Source organism: Neoarius graeffei, chromosome 28 (assembly GCF_027579695.1).
Source record: "Neoarius graeffei isolate fNeoGra1 chromosome 28, fNeoGra1.pri, whole genome shotgun sequence".
Taxonomy (NCBI): domain Eukaryota; kingdom Metazoa; phylum Chordata; class Actinopteri; order Siluriformes; family Ariidae; genus Neoarius; species Neoarius graeffei.
The window spans coordinates 1,895,982-1,916,441 of record NC_083596.1 but is presented as its reverse complement, the minus strand read 5'-3'; the positions used below and the strand labels follow the sequence as shown (position 1 = coordinate 1,916,441).

The window sequence follows — 20,460 nt, the reverse complement described above, 5'->3', positions numbered from 1 at the left end:
TAGAAAACATTTGGCGCATCATAAAACGGAAGATACGACAAAAATGACCTAAGACAGTTGAGCAACTAGAATCCTACATGAGACAAGAATGGGTTAACATTCCTATCCCTAAACTTGAGCAACTTGTCTCCTCAGTCCCCAGACGTTTACAGACTGTTGTAAAGAGAAAAGGGGATGTCTCACAGTGGTAAACATGGCCTTGTCCCAACTTTTTTGAGATGTGTTGTTGTCATGAAATTTAATATCACCTAATTTTTCTCTTTAAATGATACATTTTCTCAGTTTAAACATTTGATATGTCATCTATGTTCTATTCTGAATAAAATATGGAATTTTGAAACTTTTACATCATTGCATTCCGTTTTTATTTACAATTTGTACTTTGTCCCAACTTTTTTGGAATCGGGGTTTTGTGTGTGTGTGTGTGTGTGTGTATATATATATATATAAAAGCAAATAATGTGGTATATGCAGTAATTTGGACATACAGGTAGTTTTCTAAACACATTAATGTTATAATCCATGTCAGTTCTCATTATAGCTACTTTAAAGTTTACTGTCTTGGGGGGACGATGTGGATTTGTGGCCTGGTGTTGCCTACATAGATATTTAATGCTTCCTATGCATTGGACATCTATGTCAGTAACACTAGGCCTACATTGTCTACATAGTGTTGGCTCACTTGTGAATGTGTTCATCACTCGCAGTTGGACTTTGCATCTTCATGCAGCCATGTGGTGTCCTCTATATATTGTCATAATTGCCTGTTATTCTATATACGTATACTATTTTGTCATTTCCATTCTCATCTCATTCTCATTATCTCTAGCCACTTTATCCTGTTCTACAGGGTCGCAGGCGAGCTGAAGCCTATCCCAGCTGACTACGGGCGAAAGGCGGGGTACACCCTGGACAAGTCGCCAGGTCATCACAGGGCTGACACATAGACACAGACAACCATTCACACTCACACCTACGCTCAATTTAGAGTCACCAGTTAACCTAACCTGCATGTCTTTGGACTGTGGGGGAAACCGGAGCACCCGGAGGAAACCCACGCGGACACGGGGAGAACATGCAAACTCCACACAGAAAGGCCCTCGCCGGCCACGGGGCTCGAACCCGGACCTTCTTGCTGTGAGGCGACAGCGCTAACCACTACACCACCGTGCCGCCCTCATTTCCATTCTATACCATCATAATGCTTTCTATCAAACTCCCTTATTTTATCTAATATATTCTAGTATCTTATCGTAACTATCCTACTCTATTTAGAATATGTATAGCATTTTATTGTATTCTATATCTTCATAATGCTCTCTATCCCACATAGTGATAATTCTATTATACTGTCATGCAATTCTGTACAGAATATGAATATTTTCTTTACTCCTAAACTGTATTCTATATAGAATGTCTGTAGTATTTTGATGTATTCCATATGGTCATAATGATTTTGATTCTACTGTGATAATTCTATTTTCATTCGTTTCTATACAGAATGTATTTTGTCATATTCTATTTTATACCATCATAATGCTTTTTATCCCCTCCTAGAACTGCCACCTTATTGTGGTGGAGGGGTTTGTGTGCTTGAATGATCCTAGGAGCTATGTTGTCGGGGGCATTATGCCCCTGTCAGGGTTTCCCAAGGCAGACAGGTCCTAGGTGACAGGCCAGACCAAGAGCAGTTCACCATAAACCCCTATGGAGAAAAAATCAAGGACCATGACGTCGCCCGGTATGACGCAGCCGGGGCCCCACCCTGGAGCCAGGCCCGGGGTTGGGGCCCGTATGCGAGCGCTTGGTGGCCGGGCCTTTGCCCATGGGGCCCGGCCGGGCTCAGCCCGAAGAGGTAACGTGGGCCCGACCTCCTGTGGGTTCACCACCCACAGAGGTAGCAGTAGGGGATTGGTGCAGTGTGGATTGGGTGGCAGTCGAAGGCAGGGGCCTCGACGACCTGATCCCCGGACACAGTGGCTGGCTGTTGGGACATGGAATGTCACTTCACTGGGGGGGAAAGAGCCTGAGCTTGTGCGGGAGGTTGAGAGGTACTGGCTAGAGATAGTCAGGCTCACCTCCATGCACAGCTTGGGCTCTGGAACCCAGCTCCTCGAGAGGGGCTGGACTTTCCACTTCTCTGGAGTCGCCCGTGGTGAGCGGCGGCGGGCTGGTGTGGGCTTGCTTATAGCTCCCCAGCTCAGCCGCCATGTGTTGGAGTTTACCCCAGTGAACAAGAGGGTCGCCTCTCTGCGCCTTCGGATTGGGGAGAGGGCTCTTGCTGTCGTTTGTGCCTACGGGCCAAATAGCAGTATAGAGTATCCGGCCATCTTGGAGACCCTGGGAGAGGTACTGAGGGGTGCTCAGACTGGGGACTCCATTGTGCTACTGGGGGACTTCAATGCTCAAGTGGGCGACGACAGTGACACCTGGAGGGGCGTGGTTGGGAGGAACGGCCTCCCCGATCTGAACCCGAGTGGTGTTTTGTTATTGGACTTCTGTGCTAGTCACAGTTTGTCCATAACGAACACCATGTTCGAGCATAGGGGTGTCCATAAGTGCACGTGGCACCAGGACACCTTAGGTCGGAGGTCGATGATCGACTTTGTAGTCGTTTCATCTGATCTCCGGCCCTATGTCTTGGACACTCGGGTGACGAGAGGGGCTGAGCTGTCAACTGATCACCACCTGGTGGTGAGTTGGATCCGCTGGCGGAGGAGGAAGCTGGACAGACCTGGCAGGCCCAAACGTATGGTGAGGGTCTGCTGGGAACGTCTGGCCGAGCACTCTGTTGGGGAGGTCTTTAACTCCCACCTCCGGGAGAGCTTTTCCCAGCTTCCGAGGGAGGCGGGAGACATTGAGTCTGAGTGGACCATGTTCTCTACCTCCATTGTGGACGCAGCTGTTCGGAGCTGTGGCTGCAAGGTCTCCGGTGCCTGTCATGGCGGCAATCCCCGAACCCGGTGGTGGACACCGGAAGTAAGGGATGCCGTCAAGCTGAAGGAGTCCTATCGGGCCATGTTGACCTCCGGGACTCCTGAGGCAGCTGACGGGTATTGGCAGGCCAGGCGTGCTGCAGCTCGGGCAGTTGCAGAGGCAAAAACTCGGAACTGGGAGGAGTTCGGGGAGGCCATGGAGAAGGACTATCGGTCGGCCTCGAAGAAATTCTGGCAAACCGTCCGGCGCCTCAGGAGGAGGAAGCAGTACTCTGCCAACACTGTTTACAGTACGGGTGGGGAGCTGTTGACCTCGACTGGGGACATTGTCAGGCGGTGGAAGGAATACTTTGAGGATCTCCTCAATCCCACCGTCATGTCTTCCACTGAGGAGACTGAGGCTGATGACTCAGAGGTGGACTCGTCCATTACCCAAGCCGAAGTCACTGAGGTGGTTTGCAAGCTCCTCGGTGGCAAGGCACCGGGGGTGGATGAGATCCGCCCTGAGTATCTCAAGTCTCTGGATGTTGTGGGGCTGTCTTGGTTGACACGCCTCTGCAACATCGCGTGGCGGTCGGGGACAGTGCCTCTGGAGTGGCAGACTGGGGTGGTGATCCCTCTTTTTAAGAAAGGGGACCGGAGAGTGTGCTCCAATTATAGGGGAATCACACTTCTCAGCCTCTCAGGGAAGGTTTACTCCAGGGTACTGGAGAGGAGAATTCGACCAATAGTCGAACCTCGGATCCAGGAAGAACAATGCGGTTTTCGTCCTGGTCGCGGAACACTGGACCAGCTCTATACCCTTCATAGGGTGCTCGAGGGTTCATGGGAGTTTGCCCAACCAGTCCACATGTGCTTTGTGGATCTGGAGAAGGCATTCGACTGTGTCCCCTGTGGTATTCTGTGGGGGGTGCTTCGGGAGTATGGGGTTCGGGGCTCTTTGCTAAGGGCTGTCCGGTCCCTGTACGAACGGAGCAGGAGTCTGGTTCGCATTGCCGGCAGTAAGTCAGACCTGTTCCCAGTGCATGTTGGACTCCGGCAGGGCTGCCCTTTGTCACCGGTTTTGTTCATAATTTTTATGGACAGAATTTCTAGGCGCAGCCAGGGGCCGGAAGGAATCCTGTTTGGGAACCACAGGATTTCATCTCTGCTTTTTGCGGATGATGTTGTCCTGTTGGCTTCTTCAAACCAGGACCTTCAGCATGCACTGGGGCGGTTTGCAGTCGAGTGTGAAGCGGCTGGGATGAGAATCAGCACCTCCAAGTCCGAGGCCATGGTTCTCGACCGGAAAAGGGTGGCTTGCCCTCTCCAGGTTGGTGGAGAAGTCCTGCCTCAAGTGGAGGAGTTTAAGTATCTCAGGATCTTGTTCACGAGTGAGGGAAGGATGGAGCGTGAGATTGACAGGCGGATCGGTGCAGCCTCCGCAGTGATGCGGTCGCTTTACCGGTCCGTCGTGGTGAAGGAGGAGCTGAGCCAAAAGGCGAAGCTCTCAATTTACCGGTTGATCTACGTTCCGACTCTCACCTATGGTCATGAACTTTGGGTAATGACCGAAAGAACAAGATCGCGGATACAAGTGGCCGAAATGAGTTTCCTTCGCAGGGTGGCTGGGCGCTCCCTTAGAGATAGGGTGATAAGCACAGTCACTCGGGAGGAGCTCGGAGTAGAGCCGCTGCTCCTCCACATCGAGAGGAATCAGCTGAGGTGGCTCGGGCATCTTTTTCGGATGCCTCCTGGACGCCTCCCTGGGGAGGTGTTCCAGGCATGTCCCCCCGGGAAGACGCCCTGGGGAAGACCCAGGACACGCTGGAGGGACTATGTCTCTCGGCTGGCCTGGGAACGCCTCGGTGTTCTTCCCGAGGAGCTGGCCGAGGTGTCTGGGGAAAGGGAAGTTTGGGCTTCCATGCTTAGACTGCTGCCTCCGCGACCCGGCCCTGGATAAGCGGAAGAAGACGAGACGAGATAATGCTTTTTATTGTTCTATTCCATTCTATTCTGTCATTCCACTCTTTTTTCCTTTAATGTATTCTGTTATATTGTCGTAATTGTATATCTATACAGAATATGTATAGTATTTTGTCGTATTCTATTCTGTATCTTCATAATGCTTTCTATTCTACCATATTCCCTTCTTTTCTCTTATAACATTCTATTATATCATCCTCATTGTCTCTCCTATTCTATATTATGTATTTTGTCATGTTCTCTTCTGTTCTGTGACCATGCACTCTATTCTCTATGCTCTATCATTCTGTCTACTATTTTGCCATATTCTATTCTCTATCTTCTGCATTTGTGAATTTTACACAAATTTTAAGATGAAAACTTGCACATTTTGAAAACTTTAAACAAACACAGCAGACACTTTCACCATGTAATCCTTTATTTAAAACCTGAAACGTGAAGAACAGTGGAGTCTGTGATGGTCAGAGGCGTCTCAGATACAGTGTGTAAAACGTGGACCGTTACAGGATTCGTTACGGACACGGACTTGTTTCAGCTTCATATTTATTTCAAGGTGATAAACAGTCATTGAAGGCTTTAAAATTCTATAAATAGGAAGGAAGTGTTCAACCGGACATGTTTTTCTGATCTTTTGCTGCATCAAATATGAACAAAACAGACCTGAGTGATGATAGAGTTTTATTCTACGACACCAAAATGTTTACTACAGGTCTGAACATGCGCCATTGATTAAAATCCTTATTTCTAGCACAGGAACCATTTGAAGGTGATATAAAGGTTTAATAATTGATCCGTTAGCGTTTTGTAAAATGATGCACACTTCACGTGAACACACTGCAGAAGCATGAGTTTGGATAAAAAGGGATTTAAACAAACACTCAATATAAAACACGTAACTCGACATCTGTTTGCTGTGGTGCCTTAAATTGAGGACGCGCTGTCTGTGAAGAGATGAATGAGTGTGTCTTTGTCCACATATGACCTCAAAGACACGCCCTTCAAATGAGTTTTAAACAAATCTGAAAACACTTTTACATCAATGCCAATGATTTCTTTATACTGCCATATATGGACTCAAAGACAAACCCACATTTCCATCAATGATCTCAGGGGTGGGTTTCCTGAAAGCCTCTTAAGGCTAAGAGCATCTTTAACTGCCTCTTAAGATCCATCATTAAGCTAATGTGGTTTTCCCAAATAACGTTGTAGCCAAAGTAGTCCTTTAGTTCGCTCTTAACTTACGATCCGCGGCGCCAGCTTCAATGGAGTAGTACAGTGACTATACGATATATTAACATATTTTAACACTTTATATTTAATTGGTTTTTGGTTAAAAACTAACACCATGTGACCTCATCGACTGGATTTAGCAGCTACTAATGTCTTTAGCGATTACTAATGCCCATATATTGAAGAAACGCGCTGCAAAGACGCTCTTCGCAAACTTACTCTTAAGACTCCTCCTACTGAGTGAGTTCGTTAAAACCGCGTACAGAGACAACATTCGTCTTTAAACGCGCTCTTTAGGGCTAAAATGCAATGTTATCAGGAAACCCACCCCAGATCACTGCCATTTAGACATGCTCATATTTCCATATATGGCTCCCCAGCGACACACCCACATTTCCATCTGTAGCCTCAATGACACACCCACGTTTTATTTCTTACTCCTGACTTTCTGAGCACATTTACTCAGAGCATCTCTCATTTCAAAAACACACTCGTAGCCACACCCACATTCCCAAACATGGACGATAAAACCATGTCCATGATCTGCAACACAGACCTTTACGGCCAAATATTGCCTTTACACATATTTAACTAACGCTAAAAACTTTTTTTTCTTTTAAGTGTCTGTTTAGTGCCTTAATTTCATATCATATCAGGAAGACACACGGAAATAAAATCCACTAAAGCTTTAAAACAAAAACACACACTATGAGAAGCAGCAGACCACACACACTCACACACAGAGGTATTGCTAAAGAATACAATACTGTACAGGGACACATCTATTAATAGACACACACACGTCTCACAGGCTGCCAGTCCCCGTGTCCTCTTCTCCTCTCTTGAGGCGTTTCTTAGCTCGGATGTCGTTCATGGCCTCCTCGATGGAGCGCGTGTCTCTCTTATTGGCCACAGGGACTATCAGAGGGAGAAAGAACCAATCAGAGATCAGGAAACTGACTTCAGTATTTTTAAATACGACAGGAACAGAGTCTGATGGAAGTGTGTGTAAGACAGAGTGAAGATCAGATTTCACTCTAAAATGCTAATTTAAAGTAACAAGGGTGACTTTTAAGGGCTTCGTTTCAGGTACACTGGTAAATCATGTGATTTTTCAATTTCAGCAAATAAATCCTCAACATGCTGTCATGCTTTGAAATTTTTGAGAGTCCAGAAATAAAATATGACCCCAATCAGTCATAATAACTTTTCATATAAACACACTGATGAAAGTTTAATGCAAAACTAACAACCAGCAATATTTATTATAAACTAGGATAAGAGACTCCGCCCCTCCTCTCCTGCTGCTCTCTATGTTACAGACTGGTCTGTATTTGGTTTAACATTCGCGCGCGTGTGGGTGTGTCTCACCGCAGCCATACGCCCGGTTTGCCTCCAGTGTGTGGGCAGCGTCTTTAGCAGCAGATGTGCCAATCAGATGGCTGTATTTGTCTCTGTAGTTGGAGCTGGGAGACAACAGCCTCGTCTGACTCTGACTGGCTGCTTCCTCTTCCAACGCTGCTTGTTCCTGAGGAGGAAAGTGGGCGGGGCAATAGGATACAACCCAATCAGATCTATGCTAATCGAATTAACAATACTGTTTGCTTTAAAGTGTCCCTGTGAGAATCTTCGTTTCTTCCTTTTATCTACAATTTGACACTTTGTTGGAAAGTATTAAATTGCAAGAGAGGGTTGTTGAATTTGTTTAGAAGCTGGATTTGTTTCAGTTTGAGGGGTTGAAATATTTCTCAGAATATATGCGCTCTGAAAATCAGTGAAGTTGTACTGGAATTGATCAGAAGTTGTTCAGTTTCTGTGAGAGCTGTCGAGCGTTTCTCAGCCGCGAGCAGATGATCATTAGTGGCGCATCTTGGGAATAAAGTTGAAGTCCAGGCAACTTTACAGTCATGAACTAGAACACGGTTCAGCAGCAGCCAATCAGAATTTCGAAGCGCTCCGATCTAAAGAATCCAACAGAACACCATCGTGTAAATTTGGTTCTGTTCATACCGTTCACAAGTACAATGGAGGAGAGTTGTGATGGTGAGTTTCCACGCTATTTATGATGCGTCCCTGTTTCAGCTACAGTTAGGTCAAACCACACAAAGGGCTTTTAATTCATTTATATGGTTAGTTTATTTTCTTACCAAACATGTAATCCTAGTTGTTCATTATTTTCCTTCATCGATCAATTTCTAAACTTCACATTTAAAATATTTCATGAGGTTAATTTATACCCCACTTGTGTTGTGGTCAGCTGGCACAAAGATGCGTTTGCTTTGCGTCCTCTTTAAATAAATTTTGTAAGACGAAACATTCTGAACGACCTTGTAGTCGATTATTTCATCTCCATCACAGAGCGCCCACAGCAGAGCAGCCTGAGCCCAATTTAATGCTCTCTCCACGTTGGGTCTGAACGAACTGTGAGGCTTCTTCTCTTTTGTCTTTTTCGTGTCAAGACAGAGCAGTGTTATGAAAGTGCTATGAAGGTCTAATGTATGTAACCTTTAAATATTTATTTAAAGGGATATTTTTTCTTGCTGGTTACCTTCAGTTTGCGTCTTTCCTCCGCTTTGGTGTGATCCCACTCCTCTCCCTTACGATACGCCTCCAACTCCTCATCTGATGGGGCGAACTCCTGCACACATGCAGTAATAATCACTTCCTACTGTGAGTGTATGATGTGTAATCACAAGCAGATCGATATCATTGTTCACCTTTTTAAAGAGCATCACGTATCTGCTTTCTTCATCCTCCCCGAACGAGAACGAGGTCAGACCGGCCACCTCGGCCACATCATGCCTGAGTGACAAGAGAACAGGGAAAAGAGAGCATCAACTGTAGAAGTATTAGCACTTTGCAAATAACAACTAAAAAACATGTAGTGCTTGACTCACAGGATGCTCCTCTCGATCTTCCCCATGGGTTCGTACTTCTTCTTCTGCAGACTGCTGTCCTGGATGAAATTGGACACGTCCTTCTCCATCTGTCCCAAAAATCAGCAACAAGATCATTCAATCAATTAAAACTCACACCCTCACACATGCCAGGTTTCTATTTGCACACAAAACCACTCATACCTTCTTCCTAAACTCTGCTTTCTTTCTCTTCTCATCCTCCTGCATCTTCTTCATGCGGGCAGCCTGCTCTGTGATGCCCCACAGAATCAGGACCCACCAATCAAGGAAGTCAACATGGACATTTAGAAAGCATTATGTAGTGCACTAAACACAGCATGAACCCACAGTTTCTCTCAGCGGTCTTAAATTGTCTTAAGATGGCAATTATATATTTAAAAAAAGAGAGAGAGAGAACACAGGCCTGAATCCTAAACGCCTCCTTACTGAAAGTATAGTGCACTAAACAGGATGCATATTCTTTTATTCTTTTTATGTAGTGCACTTAGGAAGCTGAAACCTCGTTATAATTTATTTGTGCAGAATCACCACCATATTATTCATGATGATAACCGGCCACGTCCCAAACTGCAGTCTACCCAAGGCTACTAAACACTACATTAAATCTAGGGCTAAACTTTAGGTGATCTTAGGTTTTTTTCAGTTGTAAATTAAAAAAAATGTATATATTAACAACAAGGAACAAAAATATGTATAAACCAAAGTTTTCACAAAGAACAAGAACAGTTTTTTTTTTAACTAACACTATTTCGAAGGCGATTTGGGACACAGCCCCTCCAGGTTCCAATGGAATATTTAGAGCCAACCAATCAGAGTTAAGCACAGCAATGACGTCACAAGCACAGCCCCATTTCTTGACACGCGAGTGAAGGGGCTTTTTTTTTTTCCCCCTCAGCGCGCGAGCGCCACAGACGAGACGGCAGCAGCGGCTGAACAACAAACGGCCAAAAAATACCTCATAAACTCCATAAACCCGAACCATTAGGAGTATAAAGTGTTTAACGACTTCATTCACCTGGTATTAAAGCGTTTAAAACTGCGTACCTCGAGCTTTTCGGCGGCTTTCCTGGTCGCCGACCGTTGGAGGTTTTTCCATCGAGCTCAAGATTGCGCCCAGGAGGTCCGCCATCTTGGACAGAATGACTCTCACCGGAAACCGGAAGTGTTAGGAATAGCAGTGGTGCTATTGCGAGGTTTAACCGCTAGAGGGCGCGCTGAATGCATCCATAAATGCAATGCGTCCATTTTTATTCAAATAAAACGAGTCATAGCTAATAAATTGCTAATAAACTAAAAAGTCATAAGTAATTTATATAATTATAAACATATTCTCTTAAATACAATGCCTTAAAGGAGCCCTTTGTCTCCATTTTATTTCTCTTTAATCTCTGCCTGACATTCAGCTCCTTAAACACTGGGGAAAAATTACTGTATTCTAATCCTAAAAATGCATTTTAAAAAAAGGAAATAAAGTCAACATCTGAATTTGTTCCAATATCAATCATATTTTAATATCCTTAATTTTTGTATGGATGGTATGTTAATAAAAGGGGGGGGGGGTAGTGGAAACCAATAAACTGAGAACACCACCTTAGAGGTTTTACACATTTTCACAAAATAAAAGAAAAAGAACTAAATTACTCAACTCCCCTGGAATCTCAACTGTTTGTTTTCAGAAAGAAAGAAAAAAAAATGCTGCGACTGTAGGATTCACATTGGATTCACATTTAGTGTTAAGTCTCAAACATGCCGTTGTAGGAAATTGTCCTCCAAGAAAGACACAAAAGTTAAGTGTTAATAAAACTGCTCCCTGAAGCCACTTGATTTCTGCAAATGAAGCATTCAGATGTTCCAGTCTGTAAAACTTCACCCAGATGTGACTCATGTAAAGATCTCAGGATAAACAGTGTCTCTTCAACGGATAATAGTGGGACATTTTCTAAAAAAAAATTTAACCTACAAGAGGAAATTCAGCCTCTCGATAATCGCTTACTAAAATGGAGGCCTTTTATTTTTCCATTCTTGTGTTTTGGCTATAAAAGTATGAGTGTAACCTCAGTAAAACAATGCACAAGCAGATCATAGGATGTATTTAATGATCTTTACCCCATGTGCTTGTTTAACACTTTATTCATACAGTCTATTGGTAGAACTGATGGGAGACATGATACAAAAAGAAAGATTTAGAAAGGTCATTAAGTGTCTGTCTCTCTCTCTCTCTCTCTCACACACATGCACACACTAAGACTGGATTTACACCAAGGAATTCAGACTCAGTCTTTTTAATTTAGGGACAGAAAATAATCTCTATCATTGTGCAGCTTCATGTACAAGACAGGAACCTTTTTTTTTTTTTTTGTTCCTTGCACTGTTTGTTCTTAAAGTCCAATAAACGGCACAGGGTTCTGAGCAGAGTCCCTCTGGGTCAGTGTGCGAAAGAAAAACAAACCCCCACCAGGACACACAGCGAACAATGAGACGATCAGTACAACAGTAAGACCAGTGGCTGTGTTCCAAAACCTCTCAAACACACCCTTGCTGACTTCCCCTTCATCTAAAGAATCATTCTGCTCAAGTCAGAAATCGACATGACAAAGGCAGATGAAGCAGTTTTACAGATGGGACAGTGCGCAATAAAATATGCAACACTCCCACATTACTCTACCAGCTAATTAGCACACTAGTGCAGAGGACTCTCGCTAGTTAGCTGATGAGACTTGGGTGACGACCTCACTTATGAGTAAGGGGAAGTCAAGAATAGTGTGTTAGAAAACACAAAACAGGATGCTGCACCTCTCTCTCTCACACCCCCCTGAAAACAGCTCAGAACCGTAGCTGAGAGTTCCTGTTAGAACTCTATGAGTCCAGGAAGTAAATCTTGTAGAATTTGTTCATCTGCTCAAGGAAGATGAAGGTGAGGACTGTGTGTGGGCCGAGACGGGCGTAGTACGGCGTGAAACCCTTCCACAAGCTGAAGAATCCCTCCTTCCTCACCACCTTCACCAACACGTCCTGCAGAGACAAGAAACCGTGAGAAAAACACACACACCCTTTATTTACACCACACTGATCCAAATCTGGACCCATCGGTACCCTGGGAGAGTTTCTGTTTCCCGGCATATCACACTATCTTCATCAGTAGAAGTTTCTCTGGAGGTTGTGGGGCAGATCTTAATTAAATTACACTTAAAAGGTCAGGTAGGTAGTTTTATTTAGAAAGCATTTTTTGTGGCTACTGCCTCACATAGGGGCTGTACCCACTGTCATTGTGCTGTAAGAATGTAACAGTTGCGCACTGCACATGCAGAAGTTTCTATTAAAATGGCCGGTGAGCGTATACAATTCGGTTCACCATTTGAAATAAATGGACTAAAGAAATCGCTTTCAGACATGTTTATGCTCATTACAGAGGGGAAGTGCGTTCCTATTTTAAAATCTACTCCAGGTCGTCCCCCTTTCCTCGCCTTTTTCGGCCAGTGGTCCTGTGTATGATGGAGATGTGACGCACTTCAGAGTTGTTACAGGAAGTTGTCAGAGTATTGAGACCACTGAGCTCTAGCGCCGGACCTTTTCCGGGAAATAAGAGTTTGGGTCATGGCGACAGCGTGTGTGTGTCAGCCTCGATTTGGAGGTTTCAGTTTCGAAAACTAAGGGGTAAGAGTAGAATAATATAAAAGTACAGACACTTGGTATATTTTACTTCTATGATTTTTAAATTGTTAATTTTTGGGGCTACTGCCTCATGGAGTAAATATATGTGCTATATTTACTGTATGGACATGGGATCAGAAAGCTTTTCTTTATAAGCAGTAGCCACATGGACCCATAGGGGACCGATTTTTGGTCCATTGCTTGAACTTCTCTATGTCCTGACAGCAACAAAATCAATTAAATAAAACAAATCCATCACCTGTGTCAGCCGCAGATCTGTAAAAAGCTTGTCCAATCGTTTCACTCAGTCGGAATTAAATCTACCTGCTTGTCCAACTGCATGTGACCAGAGTTTTCCACAAGGCGAGACAGACATACTGCTAAAGCTAGCACGCTAGTCAACAGCTGTGGGAACGAACACTAGCCATGTTCACTGTTCACATTCATTATGATACATGAGGTAGATGGATATGACAATGGTGCACCAAGCTCCTCCCCCCAACCCTCTCTCTCTAGCAGTACTCAGGCAGCATACATTCATGTGGTTTTGAGGGAGGGCTGAAGGTAGGGGTGGGATTTTGGTTGGATAGCCTTAAAATCTAGTTTACTCTTGCTGGTCCCCCTCCCAGCAAAAAATAAATAAAATCACCCCACTCACACTTACCCTACCTTTAAATTTAATGAATACTTTAAATCACCATGAACAAACCTCATTCACACATTCTTTTCTATCCCACTGTAGCCACACCCACTGTTTACACAAAAATCAGCACATTTACAGCTGAATCTGTTCCTTTAACTTTTAAATTGTTTATACTCTGACTCCTTAAAAGAGGTGAAAGTGTAAAAGCAGCTGTCTCGGATTTGTGTCAGAGAGAAACTTGAGACAGAGTAGAAGGTCATGTGCATATGCATGTATTCTCTCCCGCTCGCCCTCTCACACACACACACACAACGACTCACAAGTCCGTTCTTGTATTCCGGCTTGCCATCGATCATCCTCATGTTCTGGATCCTGAAACAGACACGAACGTGAGCTCAACTTCATTCACCAAACATACACAAGTACTATATACACCCTCCACATCAGCCTGGTCTGAAATACTGCACTGCATTCTTACACTGTTCACCATGTAGTGAAGATCTAGTTCCTGAATCTTTGTAGTGCAGTAATGTCTCAAATCACTAACATTTTACAAAACCCTCACACCACCACAACCCAACAAACTGAACATGCAGTTTTCAAAACAAAAATGGTCATCTTAAAAAGTTTCCCCTCCTCATGGATGGGATTTTTTGGGTTATCAATATAAAAATAAATATAAACTAATATATCCTGTGTAGAAATAGCGTACATTTTCAGTAATCAGCTGGGACGTTAATACACACTGCACAGGCGCCAATATTTTTTGCTACAACTAAAACGTATTGGGGCGGGGCTAAAAATGTTTTTTTCTGGAAACAATTTGAGGAACAAACTTGTGCAAAATGATTTAAGCAAAAATCACACAGCCCATTAAACACCAACTCTTAATTTAAGCAGAAGTAGCGCCATCTACTGGTCATCACACGTTACTTGTTATCCGTAACGTGTCATGTTCGTGACACACGTTTAGCTCCTGTTCTCACTTACAGCCGCTAGAACATAAAAGTTGCTCCATCAGCCTCTCTCTCTCTCTCTCTCTCTAATACACAGCTTGTCATGTTACTGACAAAGTGCAGAGAAGCATAAACCATCCTGACAGTGGAGACTCCTTCCACAGAATAAATGTCTCAATATATAATTTTTTTTCTTTAAATCAGTTTACGTGGATTGCCCCTTGTATACATCCTTGTAAACGACTGGTTACTATAGAAACCATAACCTATTACAGCAAGTGCTTTGATTTGTTCCAGAAAATTAAATCAACACCTGCTGACCAATCAGAACTGAGAATTTGGATCAGAATCGCCACACAGTATTTAAGAGTTACAGCGAGTTAGTTAATGTGTGTGTGAGAAATGTAAATGTCTATGCTGAAGAAACACTTCTGGAAAAAGAAGTGCAGTAAAATGAGATAAAATGTAAAATGGTGTTTGGACAAAAGTGCAGTTTTAGAGATTTGGGTGGTTTACGGGAAGGAAACCCAGGTGTCAAACGGCAGGCAGGGAAGGGCATTTATAATATTAAAAAACAAAACAAAAAAAACAAAAAAAACATTCGAGTCTCACGGCTGTATTAGAAACACTGAGACAGAAAGGGGAGGAGCTCAACCTGGTTTTAGCGATGTCAACTGGCATGGAGGCGGCCGTGGTGACGAGTCCGCTGATCATACTGGCACAGAAGTGACACAAGATATCATCGGAGAAATAACCTGTCAACACACACGTTATTACATTTAAAATTAAACCCAGGGATAAAATCAGACAGACTTTCAGAAAATTATCACAACAGGCAAGACAGGGGATGTGGAAACTATAGAACTGTGGCGCTCACAAAAGAACAGAAAAGCTGGCAATCAGACCCGGAAACTCAGGAAACATGAATAAAAACTATTTCTGTAGTTGTTCTTGTAATTGTATGATCACTTGACAACAGCATGAATCACAACATTACAATTCTGCTACAGAGAACCAAAGGCGACCATGTCACAGACAACTCACGGTAAAAACTGGTCAGGTGACATTGCTATGGTAACACTAACCTCAGATAACAGGAACGTGCTCGAGGGAAAAATCACCACGTTCTTAACAGTCAATAAAATTCATGGTACGCATTACATAATCTTTCTGAGAAAGACTTTCCCAAGAATGACTTTTGCACTGTGATGAAGTCACAGGTGGACAAACTGCACTTACAATGGAGTTTAACAGGTGAAAGAAGGAAAGAAAAAAAAAAAGCCACTTCTCTCTCTTTTTTTTTTTTTCACTCGCGTTTTATTTTCCAGCAGTAAACTTCAACGTCATGTGAATGACGAATCCGGTGGAGGAGGAGCAGAGATGCTGGACTCAAACCAAAGGAGCCACGATGCACTGCAGCAGTAATTAACGACCCGGATGAGACTCAGCTTGGATGGTCAGAGGTCTGAGAGACAGCGGTGGTGTTTAGTGTGAATGCTGAATCCATTTTGAGCAGAGGGTGAAGACGGCGAGGCGAGAGAGAGATGGATAGATTAAATGACTAAAGTGCTGCTGCATCGCTCTGGGTAGGGAAAGATGAAGTGAGGGATGAACGAATTCCACTACATAGCCATCAGTATGGCATTGTGGGTAACGGAGGAAACCGGAGTGAAAACAGAGCAATGCGTCGATAAAAGAAGTTAAAAACAAAAAAACAGAACTCGCGTTTATGAGCGAGTGATAGAGGTCTGCAAGCCGTTAGTGGTGGAGTTTAATGAAGATGACGGAGGTGTAGCGTCTCACCCGTGTCCAACAGAGCCTGTTTAGATTGTGAATAAGACGCCAGCTGTGCTGCATTTACTACCACTGCCCTGGCCATGGTGGGTATACAGCCCTGTAAAAAACACACACACATACACACACAATAACCCAATACTAAACTAAAAGGAGTACTGATTATCAGACTGAGTGTAAAACACAGGAATCATTAACACTAGCACTAAAGGGGCTGTGGCCTCAATGACTCCGTCCAAGTGAAGGAGTGGCCTGTGCTCATCAACAAAAAGCACATGGCCTGCATGGACTGGAGCTCTAACACTAGTGTCAGACAGGCAATATCTCTCTCTCTCTCTCACTCACACACTCACCCTCCACAATGTTGTGAGCCCCTCCTCCCTGGTGATTCGGATGAGGGCGTTAAAGACATTTGTGTAACCCCTCCTCTGATCAGGGGGAAGACTGACCAAGGGGGAAAAAGAAAAGAAAAAAAAAAGACGCATTGAAAAGTCACTATTATTAGAATGTTGATGCTCGGATTTAAGTGGAGTCTGGTGCTCACCGGCCGTCTGCGGTCATCCGGATGAGCGCCACCTCTGCCGGAGTGCCGACGAATGCTCCCGTGGCTCCGGCCGTCATTCCGATCAGCGCCTTCATGAAGAAATTCGGAGGAGTTCCATCTGTTTTCGTTAGTTTCTCAAACAGAATTGTGTAAATCCCCAAACGAGTGGTGGTGTAGGTCGCCTGTCTGAGGAGACCAGCTGAGAGACTACAGAGAGAGAATAACGCAAGGTGGATTAGCACCTTTAGTGAGATTGCCCCCTCACTGCCCAGTGAATACCCTTCCCCTTTCATTAACTCCCACTCAGTGTACACACCCTCTGCTCTTCAATAACTGCCCCTCACCCTGTGTAAATGCCCCGGACACCTTCATTGCGCAGGATGCTGGCCACAGCATGCAGACTTGTCTTATATTCGCGAGCCTTTGAACCCTGACCGCTCAACTGCATCCTGTTCTTCACCAGATCCAGCGGCTGAACAAACACCGTAGCTCCCATCCTGAGAGACAAACAAATAAGAGAATCTCTATCTCTGAGTAAAGGGTTAAAATTTAAAATGAGACAGGCACTTAAAAGTTGCAATCAGCAATTTCAGTAAAGCTTATCTCAAGTTAGAGTCATTTCAAAACAAATACAGCCTCTATTACACTATAAAACCTGACACTGTTTTGATGTTGAGGGTTCACGGTGTCCATTTTTCTTCCTGATTTACAGTCTATGATGCCACAGAGAGCAGGGTTGGGTTTTTGTCCACTTAAAATTTTCAAAGCAGACTTGAAGAAGGAAAAAAAAAAAAAAAAACCCCTGACACCAACTTTAATCTTTCAAGTTTGAAGGCTGCGCAAAGACAAAGACAAATAAATACTCAGTGTAAACACGCAGACATGAATGAACGCTGTGTGAGATCTCACAAACAGCCTTATCTCAGTTTGGACTCAAATCACAGGAACTGACTAAATAAACAGCACAAGGCTGAACAAAAATATAGTTAGAATGATATCCTGTACAACATGACGATCGATGACTAGGTGTACAGGATACAAGATCTAGTTTGGACACATTTCACACATGCTTGAGATTTGATGTCCTGAACCTTGGTCCTGGAGAATCAGTGAAAAAAAAAAAAAAAAAAAAGTGTGTGCGCGTGTTAGAGCAGCATAAACACTAAACTGCATTACAGCAAGACTCTGATGTAGAAACCCTAGATTTGGTGACGGTCCTCCTGAATCACAACATTTCGTGCACAGGTTCAACCAGGAAGTGTTTTTGGACTCTGACAGCACGACCGCAGCATCTGTGACCTTTAAGGCTGAGGATCAGCTCAGTCTGAAGCACATGCTTAATTTGTGATAGAGGTCTGGCCTCCACACTGGTGCATAAGGTAAAAGACCTCAGCAGTTCTAGGGTTTAAAAAAAAAAACCAATCAGCATTTAAGTGTGACTGCACTTTTGTTTATTTAACCTGGAATGACTTGTGTAGATGTTTGTGGGTGCAAATGATGGACACCGGTTGCCAAATTATATTAGATGGCAATTTCCAGGGATCAGGTCAATTTTAAATAGACACTCAGAGATCTGACAATTCTGATGCACATAACAGAAGATAATAATAAACAAACAAAAAATATATATATTATATATTACACACACACACACACACGGGCCCCCCCATCTCCTCCATCATTATCTTCAACGTTAACAAGATTTAACAACAACTTGTCCTTTACATACCCAGCCAAGCCGCCGAACAGGAACTTGATGGACTTTGGGGAGCTTTTGGGTTTTCCTGAATGCGACGCGGCTGCCATGGCTGCGATGTTTTATTTTCCTGGGGGTGTCTCACACACTCACAACCGCCACCACCGGCCGTGAACAGCAAGGTGACACACTGGTGAGCGCGCACGTAAAGACCCTGAACCAATCATAAGCAGAAATTTTGGTCACGTGAACAGGGTGCGCGCACGTAAACATGAAGAAAAAAATTTAAGCTCACAGCTACAACAAAAACCCCACATCTCCGCACTCGATGATACGTCAAAACAGGACGTAGTAAATATGATGATGATTATTATTATTATATCAGTGTTTAGTAGAATAGTGTTTTATTTTTGAAATGAAAGAGAATGTTTTAGTCGCTGACGCGGTGCACGTAACCGTCTACCAGCCAATGCGAGTAAATGATTTTGATCACGTGACCACAAACTGCCAATATAACTAGCAAGCCGTTTAGCTGTTAAAAAAACCATACTGTACTATTATATGAATTAGAATTCGGAATAGTTTGCAATGCTAATATTATTAATACTATATTTAATAATTATGAAAAGTGTTTAGTATCTAGAGCAAAATTGGAAATGGAGATGAAACGGAAAGATTTTAGTCACGAACATGGAAACTGTTGACCCAATGAAACGGCAGGGATTCAGTCACGTGACTTGAGGCTGCGTTTGCGAGGGTTCGCTCTTAAAGGGACATGCACACGTAATATTTAAGGTTTCACGTCAGGATTGCGTCATTCTGTACCTCAAATAAACATCATGTCCTTGCGTATGTCCTTTATGTTCTGTACAAAAACCTGACCGTACGTGATCTTAAATTGAATAAATATTAGTAAATTAAATATATATTTATGTCACACAGTTATTTACATTGAGTCATTTAGCTGATGCTTTTATGCAAAGTGGCCTATAACTGAGACAGGATGCAATTAAGCAGATGAAGGACCTTGATTAAGGGGTGTGGCCAGGCCTTTTACAATGGGATGGCCAGGGTAAAACCAACAGGTGCGAGTGGACTGCGCTGGGGTCTTCCAGTGTGGAGGTTGCATGTTCTCCTTGTGCCTGTGTGGGTTTCCTCCCACAATCTAGACATGTAGATTAGGACAACTGGCTGCTCTAAATCCCCTGTAGGTGTGAATATGAGTGTGATGATTGTTCATCTCTGTGTTAGTGACCTGTCCAGGGTGAACCCTGCCTTTTTCAGCTGGGATTGGCTCCAGATTCCCCCATGACCCCGACGGATAAATGGAATAGATAATGGATGGATGTTTCAGTTATGATTGGTGACAAAGTGTATATGAGGACTCAACAAGGGCAGCTTGGTGGTATGATGGGTTTTAATCTCACAACCTTCTATCAGTAGCCCATGACCTTAATCACTGAGTCACCACTGTCCAAATTTAATTATTTCTAATTAATGAGACACAATATAAGCCTGGAATGCAGCGTACAGTGATTAGTGTGTGTGTGTGTGTGTGTGTGAGAGAGAGAGAGAGAGCTGTGGTTGTGCAGGCTGCAGTAATGTGAATGCTGATGTGATGATAATTCCTGCAGTCAGTCTGCATTGTTTAATTCATGCAGTGCGTCAACTGCCAACACCCAAAAGCTCCACTATTCCACTATTTTCTTTCTCTCTCTCTCTCTCTCTCTCACACACACGCATACACACACGACTGAGTGCATACACAAATGAGAGCACTAACGTGTGTGTGTACCAGCTCTAATCCCAAAATGTTATCTAGCAAATAAAAATCACTTGCTGTAGAAATTTATAAAAAATAAAACATTAACATCTTATTCATGAAGAATATGGATGCACATTTCAATACAAATATTTGATTGTAAATCAGAAACTCTAAAATCTTTATGCAGGTAAATTAAACTTTGTCTTATTATAACAACACAATTTGAAAATCTACCTGCATAGAGGAGGAAACCGAGTAAGGAAGAAAATATGCATTTGTCAATGATTTATTGAAATGAAGAATAAAATGTAAATGTAGATCTATGATGGAAAATGATCTGTGAAGGCTGATATCTTTTGTGA

At 43.5% G+C, this 20,460-nt stretch overlaps 2 protein-coding genes across 2 annotated transcripts; both read right to left on the bottom strand.

Annotated features, from left to right (window-relative positions):
- Positions 1-5,301: 5,301 nt before the first annotated feature.
- spag7 (sperm associated antigen 7) lies at positions 5,302-10,193 on the bottom strand. Its single transcript, XM_060912162.1, has 7 exons — positions 10,094-10,193; positions 9,212-9,279; positions 9,029-9,117; positions 8,849-8,933; positions 8,680-8,769; positions 7,503-7,659; positions 5,302-7,049 (listed from the first exon to the last, which is right to left on the bottom strand). The coding sequence occupies exons 1-7, from the start codon at positions 10,176-10,178 to the stop codon at positions 6,937-6,939; spliced, it is 687 nt and encodes a 228-aa protein (XP_060768145.1). The 5' UTR covers positions 10,179-10,193; the 3' UTR covers positions 5,302-6,936.
- Positions 10,194-11,128: 935 nt separating this feature from the next.
- Positions 11,129-18,530, bottom strand: slc25a11 (solute carrier family 25 member 11). The gene is made up of 8 exons (XM_060913326.1): positions 18,367-18,530; positions 16,982-17,134; positions 16,638-16,844; positions 16,447-16,537; positions 16,103-16,193; positions 14,955-15,054; positions 13,664-13,715; positions 11,129-12,061 (listed from the first exon to the last, which is right to left on the bottom strand). The coding sequence occupies exons 1-8, from the start codon at positions 18,441-18,443 to the stop codon at positions 11,906-11,908; spliced, it is 927 nt and encodes a 308-aa protein (XP_060769309.1). The 5' UTR covers positions 18,444-18,530; the 3' UTR covers positions 11,129-11,905.
- Positions 18,531-20,460: the final 1,930 nt, after the last annotated feature.